General features: G+C 42.6%; 1 protein-coding gene across 2 annotated transcripts in view; it reads left to right on the top strand.

Moving 5' to 3' along the window:
* Positions 1-19,421, top strand: part of med13a (mediator complex subunit 13a) — a 78,224-nt gene that overhangs the window by 39,540 nt on the left and 19,263 nt on the right. For both annotated transcript variants that reach the window (XM_019895273.1, XM_019895272.1), the window contains 7 exons: positions 6,417-6,562; positions 11,767-11,967; positions 12,081-12,275; positions 12,408-12,570; positions 13,584-13,694; positions 14,389-15,141; positions 17,150-17,366. In XM_019895273.1, the coding sequence (XP_019750832.1) occupies positions 6,417-6,562; positions 11,767-11,967; positions 12,081-12,275; positions 12,408-12,570; positions 13,584-13,694; positions 14,389-15,141; positions 17,150-17,366 (1,786 nt within the window). The remainder of the gene's footprint in view (positions 1-6,416; positions 6,563-11,766; positions 11,968-12,080; positions 12,276-12,407; positions 12,571-13,583; positions 13,695-14,388; positions 15,142-17,149; positions 17,367-19,421) is intronic.

Here is a 19,421-nt window from a genome sequence, read left to right as displayed (position 1 = left end):
TTCACCATTTCCTTGTCAAACGTTTTTTATGTTCTTATTTTTTTTAACCCTGATTCTGTCTGTTTGAAGTTTTAACTCCAGACCTTGTGCCATCACACAGCACGCACTTCGTCAAAACACATTTGCTCGCTCGCCTCAGATGGTGATAGCAAGCAAATGGCTATCCATGAACACGTCAAACCAGAGGTGGCAACCGTGCGTCCTCATGCGAAATGTCAAGAGATGGACTAATTGGCCCTTTCCAGAGCAAGCAAGCGACACATGTAGTTGTTGTCGTGAGGATGTGGTCTTCAGCTCAGCGGATGCGTAATTCTTAGCTGCGGACACACCAAGCCCAACAAACATTTCAGTAATGTCACAACTCTGCAGTCTCCCTGTTTTTTTTTTTTTGTCCTCCCATCTTTTAATGCCCATGCACCCCCCCCCACCCTTGTCCGTTGCCACTCTCATGACAACATTCTTATTGCCCTTTTAACTGTGTGGCCAAATGTTACCCATTTCCTGGAATCTTCCTCATGTAAGTCATATATAGCAAACAGATAACAATACAAATCTGTAACAATACCGCTGAAAGCTTGTATGAATTAAATGTCTGACATTAGCAAACAAAAATCGTTGGACACTGGGGTACAGAATTGTTTGGTGTCAGCATCGAAAGAGTGCAAGCGAGTACTGCCTCAAATTGGAAAGAAAGCACTCTAAAGAAGAAGGTTAGGGAAAATGCGACTCATTTGGCAGAGAAGCCGTGATCTCACGAGACAGAAAATATAAGGAGTGTTCATTTATAGCAGCTTAGGCAGTATATTGTTGGATTAGGATGCTCCGTTGCTTCAGGTTTACATGAACAAACGCTTATGTTGCAACACATCTCAGATGCGCACACTGGGAGTCTTTTCAACTAAATACGGTTGCATTTTTCTCACAGTAGTAGTTTTATTCGGCAATTACAGTTTTAATCCAATATTTTATGTCTGATAAGAATTGAACCGATCCTTGCAGAATGAAATTAGTCGTTAAAGAGATTTCCTTAAGAGGCATTTGGATACTCGGGTTTGGGGAAAAGAGTAACTCATTGGATGCTATTTTGCTAATCTCGGTGTCATGATGTAGAACGTTTCGGGACATATAAAGACATCTCTGATTAAAATTTGCTGTGGCACCACTGTTATTTATCCGGTCCAGAGTTCCACTGCAACGACACAAAAAGAATCCCCCACTTTCCCTCCAGTTCGACCTTCATTTCTGATTGTGGAAGTGACGTTAGGGAATCAAAACTCGCAAGCGAGGGAGTGGTTTGACCAAATAAATTCAACATTTATTTAGTGTCAATAAATGTGTAAATGTTTTCTGGCTCTGACAAACACACATTACCAAGATGTGAGTCATATCACACATTTTCATGCTTTGTGTGTATCACTTCAATCTTGTTGACGTCTGGAACATGAATTGACCCACTCGTTGCATTACGTTATATGAAATGTAATGTTTTAATTGGATCTTTTGTTTTTGCTTTTCATACTTTCGCCATGTTTCAACATGATTTTGCTCTATCGTAGTCTTTTTCGCATATGTCTGGAGATGTCTACCTGTGTATATACAGTACGCAAACAGATAGAGGACCGTGCAGCACTACGCAAAGGGATGACAATTTTTTTTTAACTCCTTAATGTGTCTGTGTGGGTGACACCGATGTGAGAAGACATTCCATGCGATTTTGTTTCGGGCCTTGCTGAGTCAAAGGCTAACCACACACCTGTTGACAACATGTGACCCACCCTTTACTCACCAATGACTGTACTTGGCTGTTCCATATTGAATGTTGCCAGAGTGCACGATAACATAGCCTTGGAAATACATCCAGGCTTTAGCAGTCAGAAACGACCACTGACTCATTAAAGGACTTTTACCCCCGACACACCACAGGTAGTAAGTAGTATGATTGTTAATCATGTTGGCGGATTCCACGTGTGTCTGTTTATGCCAGCCAGCAATTTGAATGTGCGGGTTGTGTTTGCACCTCTGCGGGCTGAGCCACAGATGGCAGCCCGCTCCCTCAAGCGCTTTACACACACAGACGCATGTGAACGTGTTGTGTAAGGTATTATGCGCTGGTGAGAGGAGATTTCTGTTGAGGTCTGCAGAATACAACACGCCCCGTCTCTCCATTGTTGTCTAGCTCGGTTTTCTTGCAGCCCTAAGTTGGTCTCCATCTTGTTTTATTTCCATGTACTTGGTATAAATAAAGCAGAGGTGTCAAACTCATTGTTGTCACGGGCCACTTTGGAGTTACGTCTTCCCTCGGATGGGCCGTTATGACAGTGAAATCACAAAAATGTTTCAATCGTCTCATCACGTTTTTAGAAAATTAATGGATTAGTAGTTTTGAAATCGGTCTGCTATAATAGTTTGTCAATTATTCTTCAAGTGAGTGCAAACAAGGTCACAAAATTATAGCAAAATTACAAAATTACACTTGACAATTTGACATTTAGGTACAGATTTTAGCAAGGCTCATGCAAGTTGACACAAGATTTTCTTTTGAGGAGCCACCTAAAATTACATGGCGGGCCAACTGTGGCCCCCGGGCCTTGACTTTGACACCTGTGGTGCAAAGCACACCGGTTTTACTGGGCGATAACAGTCATATAAAGTCCATGTACAGGCTTATACTGTACGGCAATTGCGACAAGAGGTCTTTGACTTCAAACCTTTTTTTTCCAGCCCTTTCCAGGTGGTAATGGTTACAAGACTTAAACAGCAGTCAAAAAAGCCAAGTGTAATTTACCGCTCGATGACCGCAGCTGTCACATCACACCTCCTTAAACAAAGCCTCCATTTTTTGGTTGTACTAGCATGTCCTTCTTGCGCAATGGTCTCTTTTTACAGCCCGAATCCTCTACCTCTCCTCCGTTCATCACCAGTACAAGATGTGACTGCCCGATGATGAAAAGAACGCTTATTTTCTGGGCCTTCCTCACTTGGGCCCTTGAATCCGAAGAAATGGTGTCATGAAACTATGCATTACCCCTCTGGAATCTGTTGATAAATTCAAATATAGTGTTAGATGGTCTGTGTAAAAGTAACAATCCAAGTAAGCAGCTCTTCGTCAAAGGCCATTGTTCTTTCCCATAAAGTGGGTACTTACTACTTTTTGGTTGAAAGTGCTCCCGGGTGAGGAAAGACGTGTTTTGAGTTTAGGTGAAATGGATGGGTGGCCGTACAGCGGTTCGTAATGATTAAGAAGTCGTCTAGCTGGAAGGCAAAGCTTTGAATTTATGTTCCGAGCCTCACCATGGCCATAATCTTCGAGTAATGACGAATAGAATGAGCTCATTGAATATGTGGCGCAAGCTAATTTCCTTGGCAGGTTGGCTTGGCTGAGCATTATGCACTCGGTGAGGAGCCGAGGTATCATTTCAAGTGGTTTGGCCAACTGATGAGGATGCCAGTCGGCTGTCCCGCTCCGGAAGTATTGCAGTCTTACCAACAGAGAGGAAACTCCAGGGAAGACTTAGAGCACACTTGATCTTAAAAGCTAGCCTATTCTGCTCGTGAATACCGAGTAATTGTTGCTGATATATTGGGTTGACGCTGACGCCGCCTAGTTGACTCGCACTACGAATGTCGACCAGAGGGCTGCGGGTTCACATCCAGCTGCACAGTCAAAAGAAATGATTTCAACGAGTTGTTCACACAAAGACGGAGCAGTTTATTCCTTAATCCTCTTGAAATTAGCAGTTGATGGAAAGGTTTAAAATGAGATGATGTGTGTTGTCGCAGTCACTCATTTCTACTGAGTTGAGTGGACCTGGAGCGGCCGCAAAGTGAGCTCGTACTTCAATAATGATGTCACAATGGCTCCGGATTCAAATCCACTCATTTCTTCACGCTTTTGCCTTTCAAAGGCCTTTGTATGCAAGGAACTAACCGCATACATGTCAATCTTAAACCATGTCACAGACGCATTTTGACATATGCATTAAAAAAAAGGGGGGAAAAATTGGATTATGATGGAAGGGCACCTTTGAGAACATAAACTAGGTTTCCATGTCATACGTTGTGACTGCTACATTCCGAGCTCAGGCGGAGCTCATTTGAGAATATTCGTGTTCGGATTAAAGCGAGGGGGGGCGTCTCAAAGAGGAAGAAATAAACCATGACGGTTACAGTGTTTGTGAAGAAAACCCAGAGCAGTACAACGATCCTGTCTACTACACAATTTTATGTACTGAGCGTCAATGAAGCTCCATCTCCCTTGTATTCTGCATCCATTGCATTCGAAGTATGGGGTCTTTCGGAAAAAAAAAAAAGATGGAAGCAAATTTAACTTTCATTTAAAAGGCACACATCAATTCTGTTCTGGAATTTAAAAATATCCCCAAATTCTATGTACAGATTTTCTGGCAGTGAAAGCACCTGACTTGTTCTGTCCATTCCTTTTGCTCCTGTTGTTCATGGATCAGGAGGTAAACCAGAAGGTTCGAATCTCACTTTGGACAAAAATATAGAAACAGGCAATTGAAATGATGGAAACTGAGACAGACTACGGGGAGACGCCTGACTGCTGCTTGAGGATTTTTGAGGTGCCCTTGGGCAAGGGACTAAATGCATAGACATAGTAAGCGGGTGCATGAATAGAACATACATCTGAACAGGCCAAAAATGAATGAATGAATCTGTAATGTACCAATTTCTTCCAACGGGTAGAGCGAATGCAATTTTTATTTGAGTCATCAGTGAATTGGAAATTCAGGAGAAAATCCAGATGTCCAATGAGATACATTGATCTCACTTCGAAGAATACAGCTCTTATCCTTCCAAAGGCAGCTTTTTTCATTTTTACTGTTCTCTGATTATGCAAGTGTACTTAATGTTGTGCTCTTTCAGTTGACAGACTTGATGTAATAGTCCTGCAGTGGATGAGTAAATCTATAACGCACCTTCATCAGCCTCCTTTCATCCAGCTATAGCTAGCTGTAGTGAGTGAATACATCCAGAATATGAATATCATGCATTCACTAATGAGCATCCCTACATTTTTCTGAGGAAAATGATGATAAGATTGAATGCGAGTCTCCGTGGGCACCAGCTTAGGGCATCTCGTCACTACGTCGCCGCTATTATCTTATTTGAAGTGCTCTCGCTCCTTCTTCATTGCGGCGCCTGCCTATCTGCTCTTTTCTTAATCCTCTGCCGAGTAGGTGTGCGAGAGCGAGTCAGAGGGAGAAGACTGATATTTGCTTAATCAAATCCTCCAAGGAAGCAACCCTCTTTGATCCACTTCTAAGCGCAACCGTGGCTGTCCGTCACTTGCATTTTTTCCCCGTCGCCGCATGTGTTTGTATGTCGGACAAGATGGGGGGCTGAAAGAAAGAGGGAAACCGTGTAGACAATGGCCGGCATTTTCCCCTGTCCCCCGCTCTATTTCCAACTGCCTCGCTCTTTTCCGATTTTTCTTCGTTTCACTTTTGTTGTGAGCTGTTGAGGTCAGACTGGCACAGGCAGGCATTGTCGTAACCAGAGCCGCTGTGTATGAGCAAGAAAGTACCCTTCTATCTGAGCTCATTGTCGAAAAGACAAGAGTTAGGTGGCGAGTGACAAATGAGACACTGCAACAGTGGCACATTTGCTTGTACGCAAGGCCCTTAACACGTTTGAGTTTCATATCTAGAATCCACCCACTTGTCATGTTTCATCTGCTTCACATTTCTGAAGAGACTACTACTCTGCTCTTCAGTGGTTCCTAAAATAGCTTCTACTTTTATAACCTGTGTCAAGAAATCAACGGGTGTGTTGTTCCCTCGTAACACGCATGCCCCTCTCCCCAAAGTAGACGTGTAATCCAGCCCCTTCCCTATTGTGACTGTAATTACCTCAATTCAGATGCTATTAAAACACAAGCTAACTGCTGAGCTTAGCAGAACTCTGCTGTTAGCCAAAATAGCAAGCGTCAACAGCGGTTTCAAGTTTGCATCATAGTTGCTCTATGTATCTATCTATCTCTCTATCTATCTCTCTATCTGTGTGCAGTGTGCCTAATTTCTTGCTGTTGTTTTCTGCATTTTATATATCATAATCCTTTTTTGTTATAAACTGGAGTTACACTTGACATATGTTGGAGGTATGCGTGTAAAATTTCAAAGATTAATTGAGTTACATGAAACCGGCATTATCAGACTGGTCTTTCAAATTACCCCCTGCCCCACTTTTTTTTAAATAATTAAAAAAAAAAATCGAATACCCCTTATTTCGCTCACACACAAGATACTGTAAGTGTGGATAGATTTTACTTTGCTTCTGAACTAAGGGCTTTTTTTTAATCCAGACTTTATATTTTTGCTGTTACATATGTGTTCTTTATTGTACTTAAATGAAGCATCCGAGAAGCCTCATTCGTATGTCTGTCTTCCTTCCAGCGAGCACCTATCTTGCGCCTTCACTTTCTTCTTGCACGGCGAGAGCAACGTATGTACCAGCGTGGAGATCAACCAGCACCAGCCCGTTTACCACCTGACTGAGGAGCATCTCACTCTGGCTCAACAGGCATCCAACCCCTTCCAAGGTGTGTAGAGCCGAGGGTTACAAAAAAAAAACTGAAGAAAAACCCTCCTGTGTCAAGGTTGCAGACATTCTATGCACATAGTCAACATCTGATAAACCGTTTTATCCTCCACTATCATATTATTTGGTCCAGAACTAGAATAGTGGAGGTTGAATTATCTAAAGTTATGACTGATCTGTTCTGCTTTTCTTTTCGAGAAAAAAAAAAAGTTGCCTTTGTAGAAGTAGCGGCCTCATCATTTTGATCCATAAATCTATAATAGAAATTCGTTTTGACAATTTGCAGTAGTATACTGTTGATTCCGAGTGTCATGACACTTCTGCAGGCTAGGTAATTGCTTCAATATAAATTCAAAGGACGTATGTCAGAAGTGAATGTCTGTTTAGTTCTCAAAGAAAATTAATTAGTCATCAAAAGCCTGCCTCGAAAACGGTAATCTAATTTACATGACAGATCTAATCAGAACTATATTCCGGGGCTATTTTTGCACACAGGTACTCTTTCAGACACCGCTTAGCAGAAAATATTTTTAAGCCTGTCAGAAAAACACACAACGTGTTGACCCAAGGACACAAAAAAAGAGAATTTGAAGAAAATAAAAAGACGATCTGCCTTCTGATCTGTGTCTAGTGTATATTTAATTAATAAATGCTTTGTATCCACACCTGCATAAAATTTGATGCAAGGGTGCTGTTTGCAGGGTGATGTATACACAGTCCTCTACCACCTGTCATTCATTCCAGATAAATTACAATCTTGTTTACTGGTAGTTGTACAACAGCTGAGCCTATAACGGTATTCATACATCATAAATCAATCACCGGGCAAAACACAATGCAATCCCAAAGTCGTCATCAGCGTGCATTTTCCTGCTCAAAAAATGCGAATGTAATAACGACATGAACTTGTATTCGTGTTATCCAGTGGAGGAAATGTTTTGCCTTAAAGCAAGACTGTCACTACACACTCCTTCATCTTATATCAATATCAGACATTAGGCAAGACTCTTTAAACAAAAAAAAGGTCTTCTGCCGCACCCCCGCTGTTCTTCACTAAAAATTCTGCAGCAGAGAAGCATTTGAAAGGATCTTTCCATAAACTAAAACATGACCCTCGTGTTATACCGGGCAGGTTAAAATCTGCAAACAAATGAAGGCTGCTGCCCTTTTTGAATAGATTGTTGTTTTTATTTTTTGTAGCAATCGACAGCTCTCCATGTAAGAATGGTCCTATAGCTTCTCATCAGTTAGAAAATTGTGATCCAGACCTCCCATCTTTATGCTGCCACTCCAGCGTAATAACATGGTTCTACCTCTCTATCCACAGGTGTAATTCATATAAAGCCGGCCCCTCTAGACAGAAGGTTACAATAAACCATTTGCTGTGAGGTTGCTTGCCTTTTTCTATTTCAAGATATGGTCCAGAGACTTGGGACACTCGCTGTAATCACTTGCCGTAGCAAAACTGGGAGCCTTACTCACCCACAGGGATTCGTACAGATCATACAGTTGTCCGTTCACCAACCAGCAGATTGTTAATGACGTCATTTTATCGGTCTATAAATAAATGTCAGAACGTCTCACATAAACACATACCTCCACCATGTCCACTGTGAGAAGTCATCGCTTCAATTAAATTACTCCATCTGCTTCTGTGATTGCTGCCTCGACAGTCTTTTACTGTTGCTATGTTGGAATGAAAGTCATCATTTTTGATTGGATGAACTGCAATCACCATGAAGCACTTAGGTAATATTGTGAGAAGCGCTTATATTTATGAGCTCAAGAGAAGCGGGGTTACTATAAAGTTATTTGTACGGTTGTTGAGAGGTATCTTTTGGCTCGAGTTAAAAACAAGTGGCTGTAATAAGTGTTAAGAGATATCAGTCTTTTTTTTAATGTAGGAATTAAACCTGAACATTTGTTTTGGATCCTGGTACTATCTGGAATAATCTAGAGTAGGGGTCCTCAATTTTTTGGAAACAGAATTCGGATCTTCTAAAATAGCAAATTTGCTCATGTTACCTTAATGCAACTGTTAATAATTGATATTCATCTGTGTGATGACATTGCTCATGTTAATGATTTCTCACAATAATTATCAACAATAATATAACAGGAAACAGATAAATAATCAAAATGCAACACTTTATTGCTGTGTTTACAACATTCAGGAAATCACAATGTCCCATCACTGGTCAGCCATTTTTTTGAACAGTCCCACAGGCTCGCTCTCTCTCTCTCTCTCTCTCTCTCTCTCTCTCTCTCTCTCTCTCTCTCTCTCTTATCACAATGACAATATTTTTGAGACATTGTGCAGCCTTATTTTGAATGTGAAATAATGTCATAATGAAAGTAGTGAGTCCAGTATATTGTCTTTTTTCATCTCCAAGCACAGCTTTTTTTTCCCCCACTTCTTTCAATTTGTCATTTGCAGTTAAAGATCCCTTCACAAAATAACATTTCAAAATTTGGCCGGTGCATTTGGGGCTTAACTGTATACTGTATTTGTATAACATATATTGGTATTTATAATGCATACATCCCGCGGGATTATTCGTCATCCACCTGTGTTTCACTGCTGCATTGCCTCTCCTACAAGCTTTCTCAGCGTTGTGTCAGGGGAGAACTGACTCCTATCCACCTAGGTCCATCCATCTTCACTCTGTCCTCACCTCCTCCCCCCCTCTTCATCCCCCCACCTCTGCCGAGCTCGGTTTACTCTTCGACAAAGCAGATCTCTCCAAGATGTGACCCCATAAAAGGGCGCAGAGTGAATGAAATGAACTCTCAGCCCATTACACTGATCGGAGAACATTTGACATGTCTTCGGGGAGCCAGAGATGCATTCGAACTGCAGAAAAGGTTGCGGGGAGGGGGGGGGGGGTCAGGATACATTGAGGGGACTATGACCAACCATATCCATAATTGTGCTGGATTTCATCTTGTTTCCATGACGAGCCCCCAGGTCTGGTGGCTGTGGGTGGAGAAAACATGCAACGAGATTTAAGTGCTTGGATTCAATTAAGGTTTAATATGATCAACCCTAGCTGCATTTTGTTGTTGTATAGTAACAGAAACCTGACCTTGTGTTTCTTCAATGTTACAGGTCATATCTGCTGACTTTGCTGTCAGCCTGTGTGAAACGCTGAGCTGCAGGGCTTGCCATACAAGATGTTTTATGCTTTACCTTCAAAAGTCTTGCTCGCTATGAATATAGGTTAATTAATAATCCAAGAGATGGAGTCCATGAACATCTTTTCAAACTAAAGTCCAGATTATATTAATATCGCATGACATTGAAAGCAGGTCAATTCAGTTAAACCTGCTGACTTGACCTACTGCCAATATTTATTGGAGATCTTTTGTCATGTAAAACCTTTCTGAAATTCAATCTTTCATCCATTTTTGATACTGCTTGTATTTACAGGTGCAATGAAGCCTATCCGGCTAAATTTGGTCGAGAGGATGGTGCACAGGCGGGGGATTTTTTTGTCTTGGGGGGGCTTCTCTCGACTCGGAGCTTGCCTGTCTCTCTCTCTCTCTCTCGCTCTCTCGCTCTCTCTCTCTCTCTCTCTCTCTCGCTCTCTCCCCCCTCTCTTCTCTCTCCCCCCCCCACACACACACACACACACACACACACACACACACACACACACACACACACACACACACACACCCTCTTGCTCCACTTCAAACTCTGTTCTGAATGAACTAATTGACGAGCTGTGTTGTCATTTGCGAGCAGTTGCCGTGCTTGTGTGTGGTTTCCTGCCGACAGTACATACATTACCGTAATCACCAGAAAAGTAGGCCTAAATAAGAAAAAAAAAAGCAAATACATGCTATAAATGAGAGATAAATAAATTACAAGAATTGTCAAAAATAATGTCTTCTAAGTCTGAGTCCATAGAAGATGTCAAGATCTTCACTAGTAGCCTGATAATACTCAATGTTGCTCCTTCTCCTCTACCTTGGTATTATTTATCTCCCAACACCAGCTGCCAGTCACCTTTCTGACTCACCTCAAGATGTTAGACCTGAATGTGATAGTTTTCATGTTCCCCAATAATTAAAGTGTCAGATATGGGAAAGGAAACTCACACCAATGCATAAGGGTTTCTTTTAGAAGAAGCCCTGATACCTCTGTGACAAAAGATTTGAAAGGACACACCCCTTCCGTATCCTAACTTTTCTTCTCATTATCTCCAGCTTGTTTTGGCATCCTTGAAGCTCTTCAACGGTCCAGTCACGGGATCAATACTTGAGGCTTCGAGGCCATCTAGTCTCCTAATGAAAAAGAGAGGGGCATTAACAAATGCTCACTCACACACCCACCCGGCCGGTCGAACCATTTGTATAACCCCTCGTCACTTAAAACGTATGATAGATGCAGAGAGAGTGGATGCATAACAAGCCAATATGGTGCATGCACATGTGCATGTAGACACACACACAAAGCACACAGACGCCCGCGCGCGCACACACGTTGATATTCATACGGTTTTCATGCGTACATGTATGCATTATGCATGTTCGTTTATAGTGGTATCTCCATTTGCTGATGGATGAAGGTCTGTTCTATAAGCAGACTGATGGGCTCTTTGTGACTCCATATGTCTGTGCAGTGAAGTGTGTTTGTCGAGGAATGGCCTTTTTTATAAGCCTCTGTTTATGGCCTCTGAGAGGCTGCCGCTTGCCAATAATTGACGTCTGGATTGCTCTGTAAGTATTTGGCAACCCCTCTGGGACTGGCTGAGTCCAGCATTGCTATGGAAAGGTCACCATGCTCCTGAATAGGCCGGAGATGACAGAGTGATGAGGAAACCAAAGCATAAAGAACGGGGAAAGAAAGGAAACATTATGAGGATATAAAGGATTAAATTATAAGAGCGGCGATGGGGCTGAAAATATTGAAAAAAGGAAAGCGGTTATTAAGTTCAGGATAAGCAAGGGAAAGGGCAAATAAGACATTTAGAAAAAAAAATGGGCAAAGTAGGGTAAAAGGATAAAAGCATTTTGCATATCAATATGGATGGAAGTCAAGCTGTAAGCCAAAGCAACAAAAGGATGAAATTTCCGATGAGTGTAGCGACTGTATATCGTTTTGGCAGATTGATGTTAGCATGATGTGCTCAAAGCCCGCTACTGGCTAACAGCCCCCTGTGTGTCCTTCTGTCCTCCCTAATGGTCCCGTTCCAAAAGTCATCCTGAGTCCTTTTGGGCTGAATGGGACCCTGACCGGCCAATCGTTCAAGATGTCTGACCCGCCCACCCAGAAGCTGATTGAGGACTGGAACCAGTTTTATCCCATCAGTCCTGGTGCCAAGGATGGTGTGTTAGAGGACAAGATGGAAGATATGGACTGGGAAGATGATTCTCTGGCCTCCGTAGAGGTCCTTGTTGGTCAGTTTTTATATATTTATTTATTTTATCATGTCGTACACATTGCTATGTTGGTGTTTTATTGAGTTGTATCGATATTTTACTGTAAATTATCTGTGCGTGTTTCTGTATAGGTGGTGTGCGAATGGTGTACCCAGCCTGCCTAGTGCTCGTGCCCCAGTCAGACATCCCTGTTGTAGCCCCCGTGGGGTCCTCCCAATGTACTGCCGTCTATTCGGGTGGTCACCAAGTGCCTGCATCCCAGCGAGAGCCTGCCATGTCATTGGTGACCCTCACCCCTCCCACGTCGCCTGAGGAGGTGCACACAGGTAGTAGTCATAAAAGAAAAGCATTTGCAACACAAGGGACTTTACTCTATTAATGGGATCTTGTCTTTCAATTAATCTTAATCATTCAATGAGTCAAGTGGTTTGTTTAGCGTTGGATCTTTCTCTCCGTAGTGGACTCTCACTCTGCCCAGAAGTGGTTGAGGATGGCCTCTTCATGTGACACGTTCAGTGTGGACAGATCAAGCCACCACGGAGGCAAAATTCCTCGACAGCTTGCCAGTCAGGTTGTGGAGCGTGTCTGGCAGGAGTGCAATATCAACCGAGCCCAGAACAAGTAAGATTTTAATTGCCTCTGTGCAGTCCTCTTCGGCTTTAGAAGTGTCTTGTGATGCCAGCAGTGGTGAACATTTTTTAATTTGATTTGTCTTTCGAAGCAAGCGGCAACTCCAAAGCTGATTTTATATTCATTGAATGGAAACGATGTATCGTGTTCAATAACGATTTTCGGCGACACACAAGTTTAAATCACGACATGAATACTCTATCGCCATTGTCGCTGTCCAAAACGCAGCATTTAGCCATCACTTCTCAATACTAAACTCAGTCTCAATAGGAGGTGCAGAGATGCTGCTGTCCTTATTTAAATGAGATAATCCCTGTCTGAAAAAGATTCAACTTTTCAATCATCCTGGCAGCAAAGACCCGGAGATAAATTTCTGCTGATGACATGGGCTGAGCGCACAGGCTGGCACAATAAAGTAGTATTCTGCTCACTTGGACAGTCGCCCTGCTAAGCAACAAGCAGCAGAATCAGATGAAAAATCAACTACTTTTAACATCTATCCTGATAGGCTGGCGGTAGAATAGCTTTCAACGATTTAAACTAATGTGGACGAATTAAATAATTAAAAAAACACGCGCACAAACAAACGAATGGCTAGAACATAAGCATGATTCTTCACCTGCACAAACCCTGACGCTGTACCAATATTATTCAACTGCGATATATTGCAGTGTTGTCCCTTGGTCCGGTGAATTATTTACTATCAGTGAATCTGACACATTGGGAGCATCAAGGGTTCTGTTGCCCCTGTGCAAGCACAAAATGTCAGTCGTCGTTAGCTATTAACGTGTCATCCAAAATACTATTGCTGCAAGCAGGTTTGTCAAGTCGGTCTCAGCAGCAAACGGCATTTACCATTGTAGAATGCCAGAAATAATCAAATAAAATGATCAAATGTGGGTGATGAACATCTACAGTTTGAGTATATCAATAAAATTAAGAGTATGTATATTCATAAACATGTTGTGGTCATTATTATAAGTGTTAATTTGCTTCCACCATAGGCGGAAGTACTCCGCTGCAACCAATGGTACCTGCGAGGAGGACCGGACAGAAAGAGTGGGAACTTGGGATTTTGTGGAGCCATCTCAGCGGTCGTTCTGCAGCTGTTCTCGGTAAATGGCTCTCTATGACCAACCAATCAGGTTTTTTTTTTTTTTCTCCGTACAGTATGTAACCACCTGGGCTCAGCCATGATTTAGATCCTGTCAAACTAGTTATGTTTGTCAAAAAAGGACCATTTATATAGTCGTCAGATGAATTTGTGGTTTGAAATTCCGATGAGTGATCAGGCTGCCGAAATGCTTAGCTCATCTTAGAGAAATGTGTTTAACGTGGGAAATCTTTCTTCCACCTTTTGAAAGCAGAGCTGGTTTGGACCGCCTCTGAGATCAGCATTAGTTTTGATCCACCCAGCATTTTAATCACATAGAATTTTGAAGCCCTGTTTATTTTCAATTTGAATGGCCCATTAGCCTTTTCTTCATATTCCTTTGTTTTAGACGCAAGTAGTTAGTTTTCACAGTAATTGACACACTTGTTTTTGACAGTTCTCGTTAACTGATTTTAGATGAATACACGTGGATGACATTTTACAGATTATAGTCATTTCTATTTGCCAGGAAATCAGATGTGTCAGTTATGTGTCGGATGACAGCTCCATTTGTGCACTTGAAAAGCCTTTCTTTCTGATATCCGTTGACTGACAGGTGATTTGCTTCCATTGCAGAGTTCTCTGCTCACTTTTGGTTTGTGTCACCATTGCATCAAAGTCTCATCGTATATTCATGTTCATCCTCTTTCCTCCAGACATAAATCAGTGAAGCAGCGAACAGGCGGAAATGTGGGCCAAGCTCAGTCAGTGGGCCAGGCCTCCCAGACTCCTACTAAGCACAAAGCTGGAGGAGAGAAGCCAGACAAGAGTGACAAGCAGCAGAAAAGACCCCAGACACCTTTCCATCATCGAAACCTGACCAACGAAGACACCTCGATGGAGACTGAGGCAACGGCCGGCCAAAGACTTGTGATGAGGAGTCAGGATGGAGGAAGATACTCGAGTATTCGTTCGGCAGATGTGTCAGCCATCCAAAAAACACCTCAGCTCAACAGTGGGGTGGTCAGCACGGGAGGGCCGTCAGAACTTGCCAACTCCCCTCAACCACCGCCACTTAGCCCCCACCCATGCGAGCGCGGTGAAGATCCTGCGGAGGGTTTGAAGAACCCTTCCACCCCCAACAACCAACACTTTTACCAGCCTCCTCTGGAGCCATGCCTGGGCAGAGCAAAGGGTGGCAATGAGGAGCCTGTAGGCCCAGAGGGTCTGACCCAGCACTTCTCCTCACACCACCCTCAGTCTTCAGCCTCTGGTTATTCAGACCCTCCCGAACCCACTGTGTATACAGGCACAGGGGTCCAGCTAGAAGATGACAGCACTCACTCACCATGGAGGTTATTCAACCTATCCCGCAAGAAAGAAGCAGAGCTGCCCACACCACAACTACCGGGGGAAAAGTTTAGGGAAGATGGTTTAAACTCACAGGACAACCTTGTGTCTGTGACCGAGTAAGTACCAATCAATAATCTGTGCTTTCTGCCTCAGCCACTCATGATGGGCATTTGAATGGCGTTTGTTTAATTGACTGTAGGGAACGTTTATCAAGCTTTTGATAGGAGAAGCTCTCTGGAATATTCTGAATTCATCTGATGTGTTGAGCAGAATATTTTTTCCTGCAGGAGTTGCGCCAACTTATGTTGTGCTTTCTGTTTTTCTACGAAAGTGGTACCTTGACTTCCAAGTTATCCAAATTACAAGTTGTTTTTATTCTAGTGCTCCTATTCGTCACTTGGTAGATTTTTTTTTTTTCTCCTTTGTGTTGCGAGCCACAATTTTAGTGCCGGGCCTTAGACACGTCACGGCTTGAGTGATATCAAAAAAAAGCCGCAGTTCCCAATGTACTTTCAGCATTTTATTGAATGAAAAAAAATACAGTTAACAGTAAAACACAAATATGAAATGAGAACCCTCTAAGTGGCTACAAAAGGCCAAAACTTCCTTGCTCACACATACTCTTTTAACCCATCCACCTGATGTCACTCACAAGGACACACCCCTTAAAGGCGTATACAGTAGACCCACCCTGTTCCCCTGAAATCGGGACCGGACCAGCCCATGAATAGCAACATGATGTATGATTAAATTGAGGTCTGGTCTTGGTCACAGAACGAATTAAACTCTCAATAAGGAACCACTGGAGTTAAAACTATTTTAACAGCACATCTGCTAGTTACAGTCTAGTAATGCACTCCGTTTTGCCTCAGTTGCTTTCGGACATGATTCATCAACGGATTCAACTTGAATAAAAAAATTATACAGAGTCGGGGAAAAAAAAAATCTTCAATTAATTTTTGAATTGATTGTTCTGCAGCCACACACAATACAGTTGACCCTTCAGCCATTTGCAGTCTCCCATCTTATTCCTCATCTTCAGTATGTTCGGTGTAGCGCTTAGCCGCACACGGCATGTTAATTCCTTGCTATGTGCCCTTTTGACATCATACATCACCGATGTGCACGGCCAGCACTACTCAATGATTCCTACACACAAGCAGCAGGCGCCAAAGCTAGGAAGGAGCAAGAGTTATCGTCGGGTTAGATAAAGATGAACTGTTGATATAATAGCGTCAAAGCTATGGCTATAATATTGCTTGCTTTTGGGTAAGACATTTACGCTGAAGAAGCTGTTTTAAGTGAAGGCGGACGGATGGAAAAGAGCAAGGGGTGTCTGTCGAGTTTGAGGAATAGCACTCGGGAGCAGCAACCTGAGGGGGTGGCCATAGTGGAAATTTTCTGCAATCCCGATGGACCAAAGGCTCGGATGGGCTATTCTGTTGAGCTATAACCCTTCCGGCTATGGCCCTGAATGATGGCTAATGTGTGGCCCAGGCCGCTGCATTCCATCACCTCACATCAGAATAGGACATGCATGACGAGAGGACATACGTGTGTGTGTGTGTGTGTGTGTGTGTGTGGGGGGGGGTTACAATTGAGGAGTGGTTTGGAGGGGGCCCTGACAGCAGCGCAATCTATGGTGCACCACCCCATAAACATTCTCACATGAGAAGAACAATTAGGGCACGGTCAAATTGGAGATTCTGATGAGCCATCTCACAGTGACAAGTGATCAATGTGTCTGTGTATGAACAGTCCGTCGCGGTAGTCGTCGCCATGTTCTCGTTAATCTGTTTGAAATGTCTGACAACACCAGGCATCCAGTGTTGCTCCAAGACAGCTGTCAGAGTTGTTTGCAGTCGCTGCCATTGCATTTAATGCTGATAAACACAAAGCAGTGCTGACAAGGATTATCAAGCAGCGGCGCAGCACTTTAGCAAACATTGAGATGTATTTTTATTTACTCGCTAATCAAATTCAATCTTTATTGGTGTACAGTTGAAAATCAAGCTTTTGAAATTGACATGAGCAATAAATATTCATGATCTGGTGTCTTGGATTTCTCTCATCCGGCTTTACGCTTCAGTCCTCATGTGCCAGCATTTTTCTCTCCCCCCTCAGGGTGATGTCCACATCTAAATTCCCGCTGAAGGTCTCTGATGAACGCATTCAGATGTATCGCGCCAGGAAAAGCCAGTACCTGGTTGCTGCCATCACAGACGGAGATCACGAGCCTGAGGTGGACCCCTACGCCTTTGAGGAAGGAGACGTGAAATTCACATTTTCCAACAAAAAGGATAAGGCAGGCGGGGAGCGTGAGCCAGGCAAGAAACATAAGGTAAGGCTTCAGGGCTCGCTGGAACTAATGGATGTATTTGTCCTCTTTGTTAAAATGTCCTGAACCTTTTTTCTCTTCTTCTATTGCTGTGGGGAAAATCCATCAGAAAAAAAAAACATTTAAAATGTACAGCTACCTCAAATGTATTTTCTTTTCTTCTATGCTTGTGCCATTGGCTAATTGGTGTCCAGATTCACTCTGAACCACGATTGCAATTTATCATAAGGGCTGAAAAGCATTACTTTACAGTATTTGAATCGATCAGACCAGTTTATCTTATCACACAATAGACTCTACATTATTTTTATTCTTTGCCGAGCCTTTGTGGAAGATCAGAAGAGAAACCATTTCACCCGTCCTCACTTTGGCAGGGGTGGACAAAAGGGCAGGGATCATGCGAGTTAGAAAAATACCATCATCATCTCAAGCAATACTCCCCTAAAAATAACTGGTTTCGTCATCCGCTTTCACTGCCCGATGTCTATTGTAACAGGAAGCTGTCCAAAAATCCCCATTGTAAGTTAGCCCAGAGGAACATCAATTGGTTGGCCTGTCCAGTTTTCTTTAAGTTTGTTTTTCTTATTTGATCTGGCCTCCTTCCCCTTTTAAACATACAGTAATCCTCAGCGCTGCCCCTGCCAGACAAGGGCCACCTGTTATTGAGCGGTCGAGTCTGTCTGCGCGTCTGCTGCAGGCTTTACAGACAGTAGTCTGAACACTGCACAGAATCTTAGTGAACTATTACACCTCAAATGCGTTCTTCTGTCTAATAGAGTCCACCCAAATTAAGTTCATAGGCACCTTGAAATGGAGGTTCTCCAAAGAACTCAAATGTACCTTGTAGGTGTGTTTGCTGATATTTATATCAAGATCGTAATTATTCCCAAGCAGACGACTAAGAACCTACTCACTGACTGGCTCAAGTCATCCTTAGTAGAAAAAATACAACTGGATAAAACTGGTCGGAAGTCACAAGACACATTACAGTATTTGCCGGAATATTAATCACACTGTATTATTGGTGTAATATCAACGAATGGGTTTTGATTTGAAATTTGATAGATTGAGCACTACTATGCTAAGTTTAGACCAGACTCGAAATATTGTGTAGCGCTGCGTGTCTCGCTTACTTTTGTTGGTCGTGCAACTACATGGGGGAGAAGAGGAGAGGATCCTCAAACCGATGGGGGGAAAAAAGGAAAAAGTTTGAACATTCATAATTAATCCGGTGACTGGTGGTTATGTTATTACTTTGGCTAATGCTAAATCCTATCTTGATTGACAGTTCAACAGCTGTGAGCAAGTGAGTGCACCCACCAGATCCGTCATCTTCCTCGCTCACCATTATCTAACCTTTTTTTCGCTCGGTCCTGACAGCTATTGGAAGTTGGCTGTGTCTTTTACCTCACGATTCAACATTGTAACATCTGGAACACACTGCCGGAAACACACAGCTCCCGTTCGCACTTAGCACAGCTGAATAGTAGAACTGCATTTCCCTTGATGCTGAGACAAGGATGAAGGAAGTAGTTCTAGTTCCGGTATGACCAAAACATGGACACCTGCCGATGTTTCGATGTGGATGAGAATGAGAACATGATTGCATTAGGAATTCATTTGAATTTAAGATCACATACTTAAAAGCCGACATCCATACATATGGCACGGAATAGCGGATTACAAGGCGCACTGTCACTTTTTGAGAAAAATAATAGAATTTAAGTGTGCCTTGTGGTCCGAAAAATACGGTAGATATATTGGACTCGCATCTGTGAATGTCTTTATTGCGTGTCAGTTTTTTTCTTGAAAAGAGTCATTGAGTGTCCATTCTCCTTGTTTTTTTGTTCATTGCATCTGCATTGGTACGTACAAAGGCATAATAGGGCCAAAATATCTTATTTCATAAGAAAAAAGATGTGATATAAGAGGTAAAAGTCACATTTTTTTATTGGTGAAAAAAGCTCGTATGAGAATAATCATATTGTTTCAAGAGAGAAGCTGTAATTTTTACTAGAGTAAAGTCATCATTTTGACGAGTTCCCACACGACTTGTAA

The sequence above is a fragment of the Hippocampus comes genome, unplaced genomic scaffold, assembly GCF_001891065.2.
Source record: "Hippocampus comes isolate QL1 unplaced genomic scaffold, H_comes_QL1_v1.1 scaffold177, whole genome shotgun sequence".
Lineage (NCBI taxonomy): Eukaryota > Metazoa > Chordata > Actinopteri > Syngnathiformes > Syngnathidae > Hippocampus > Hippocampus comes.
This window is presented reverse-complemented; position numbering and strand designations above follow the sequence as displayed.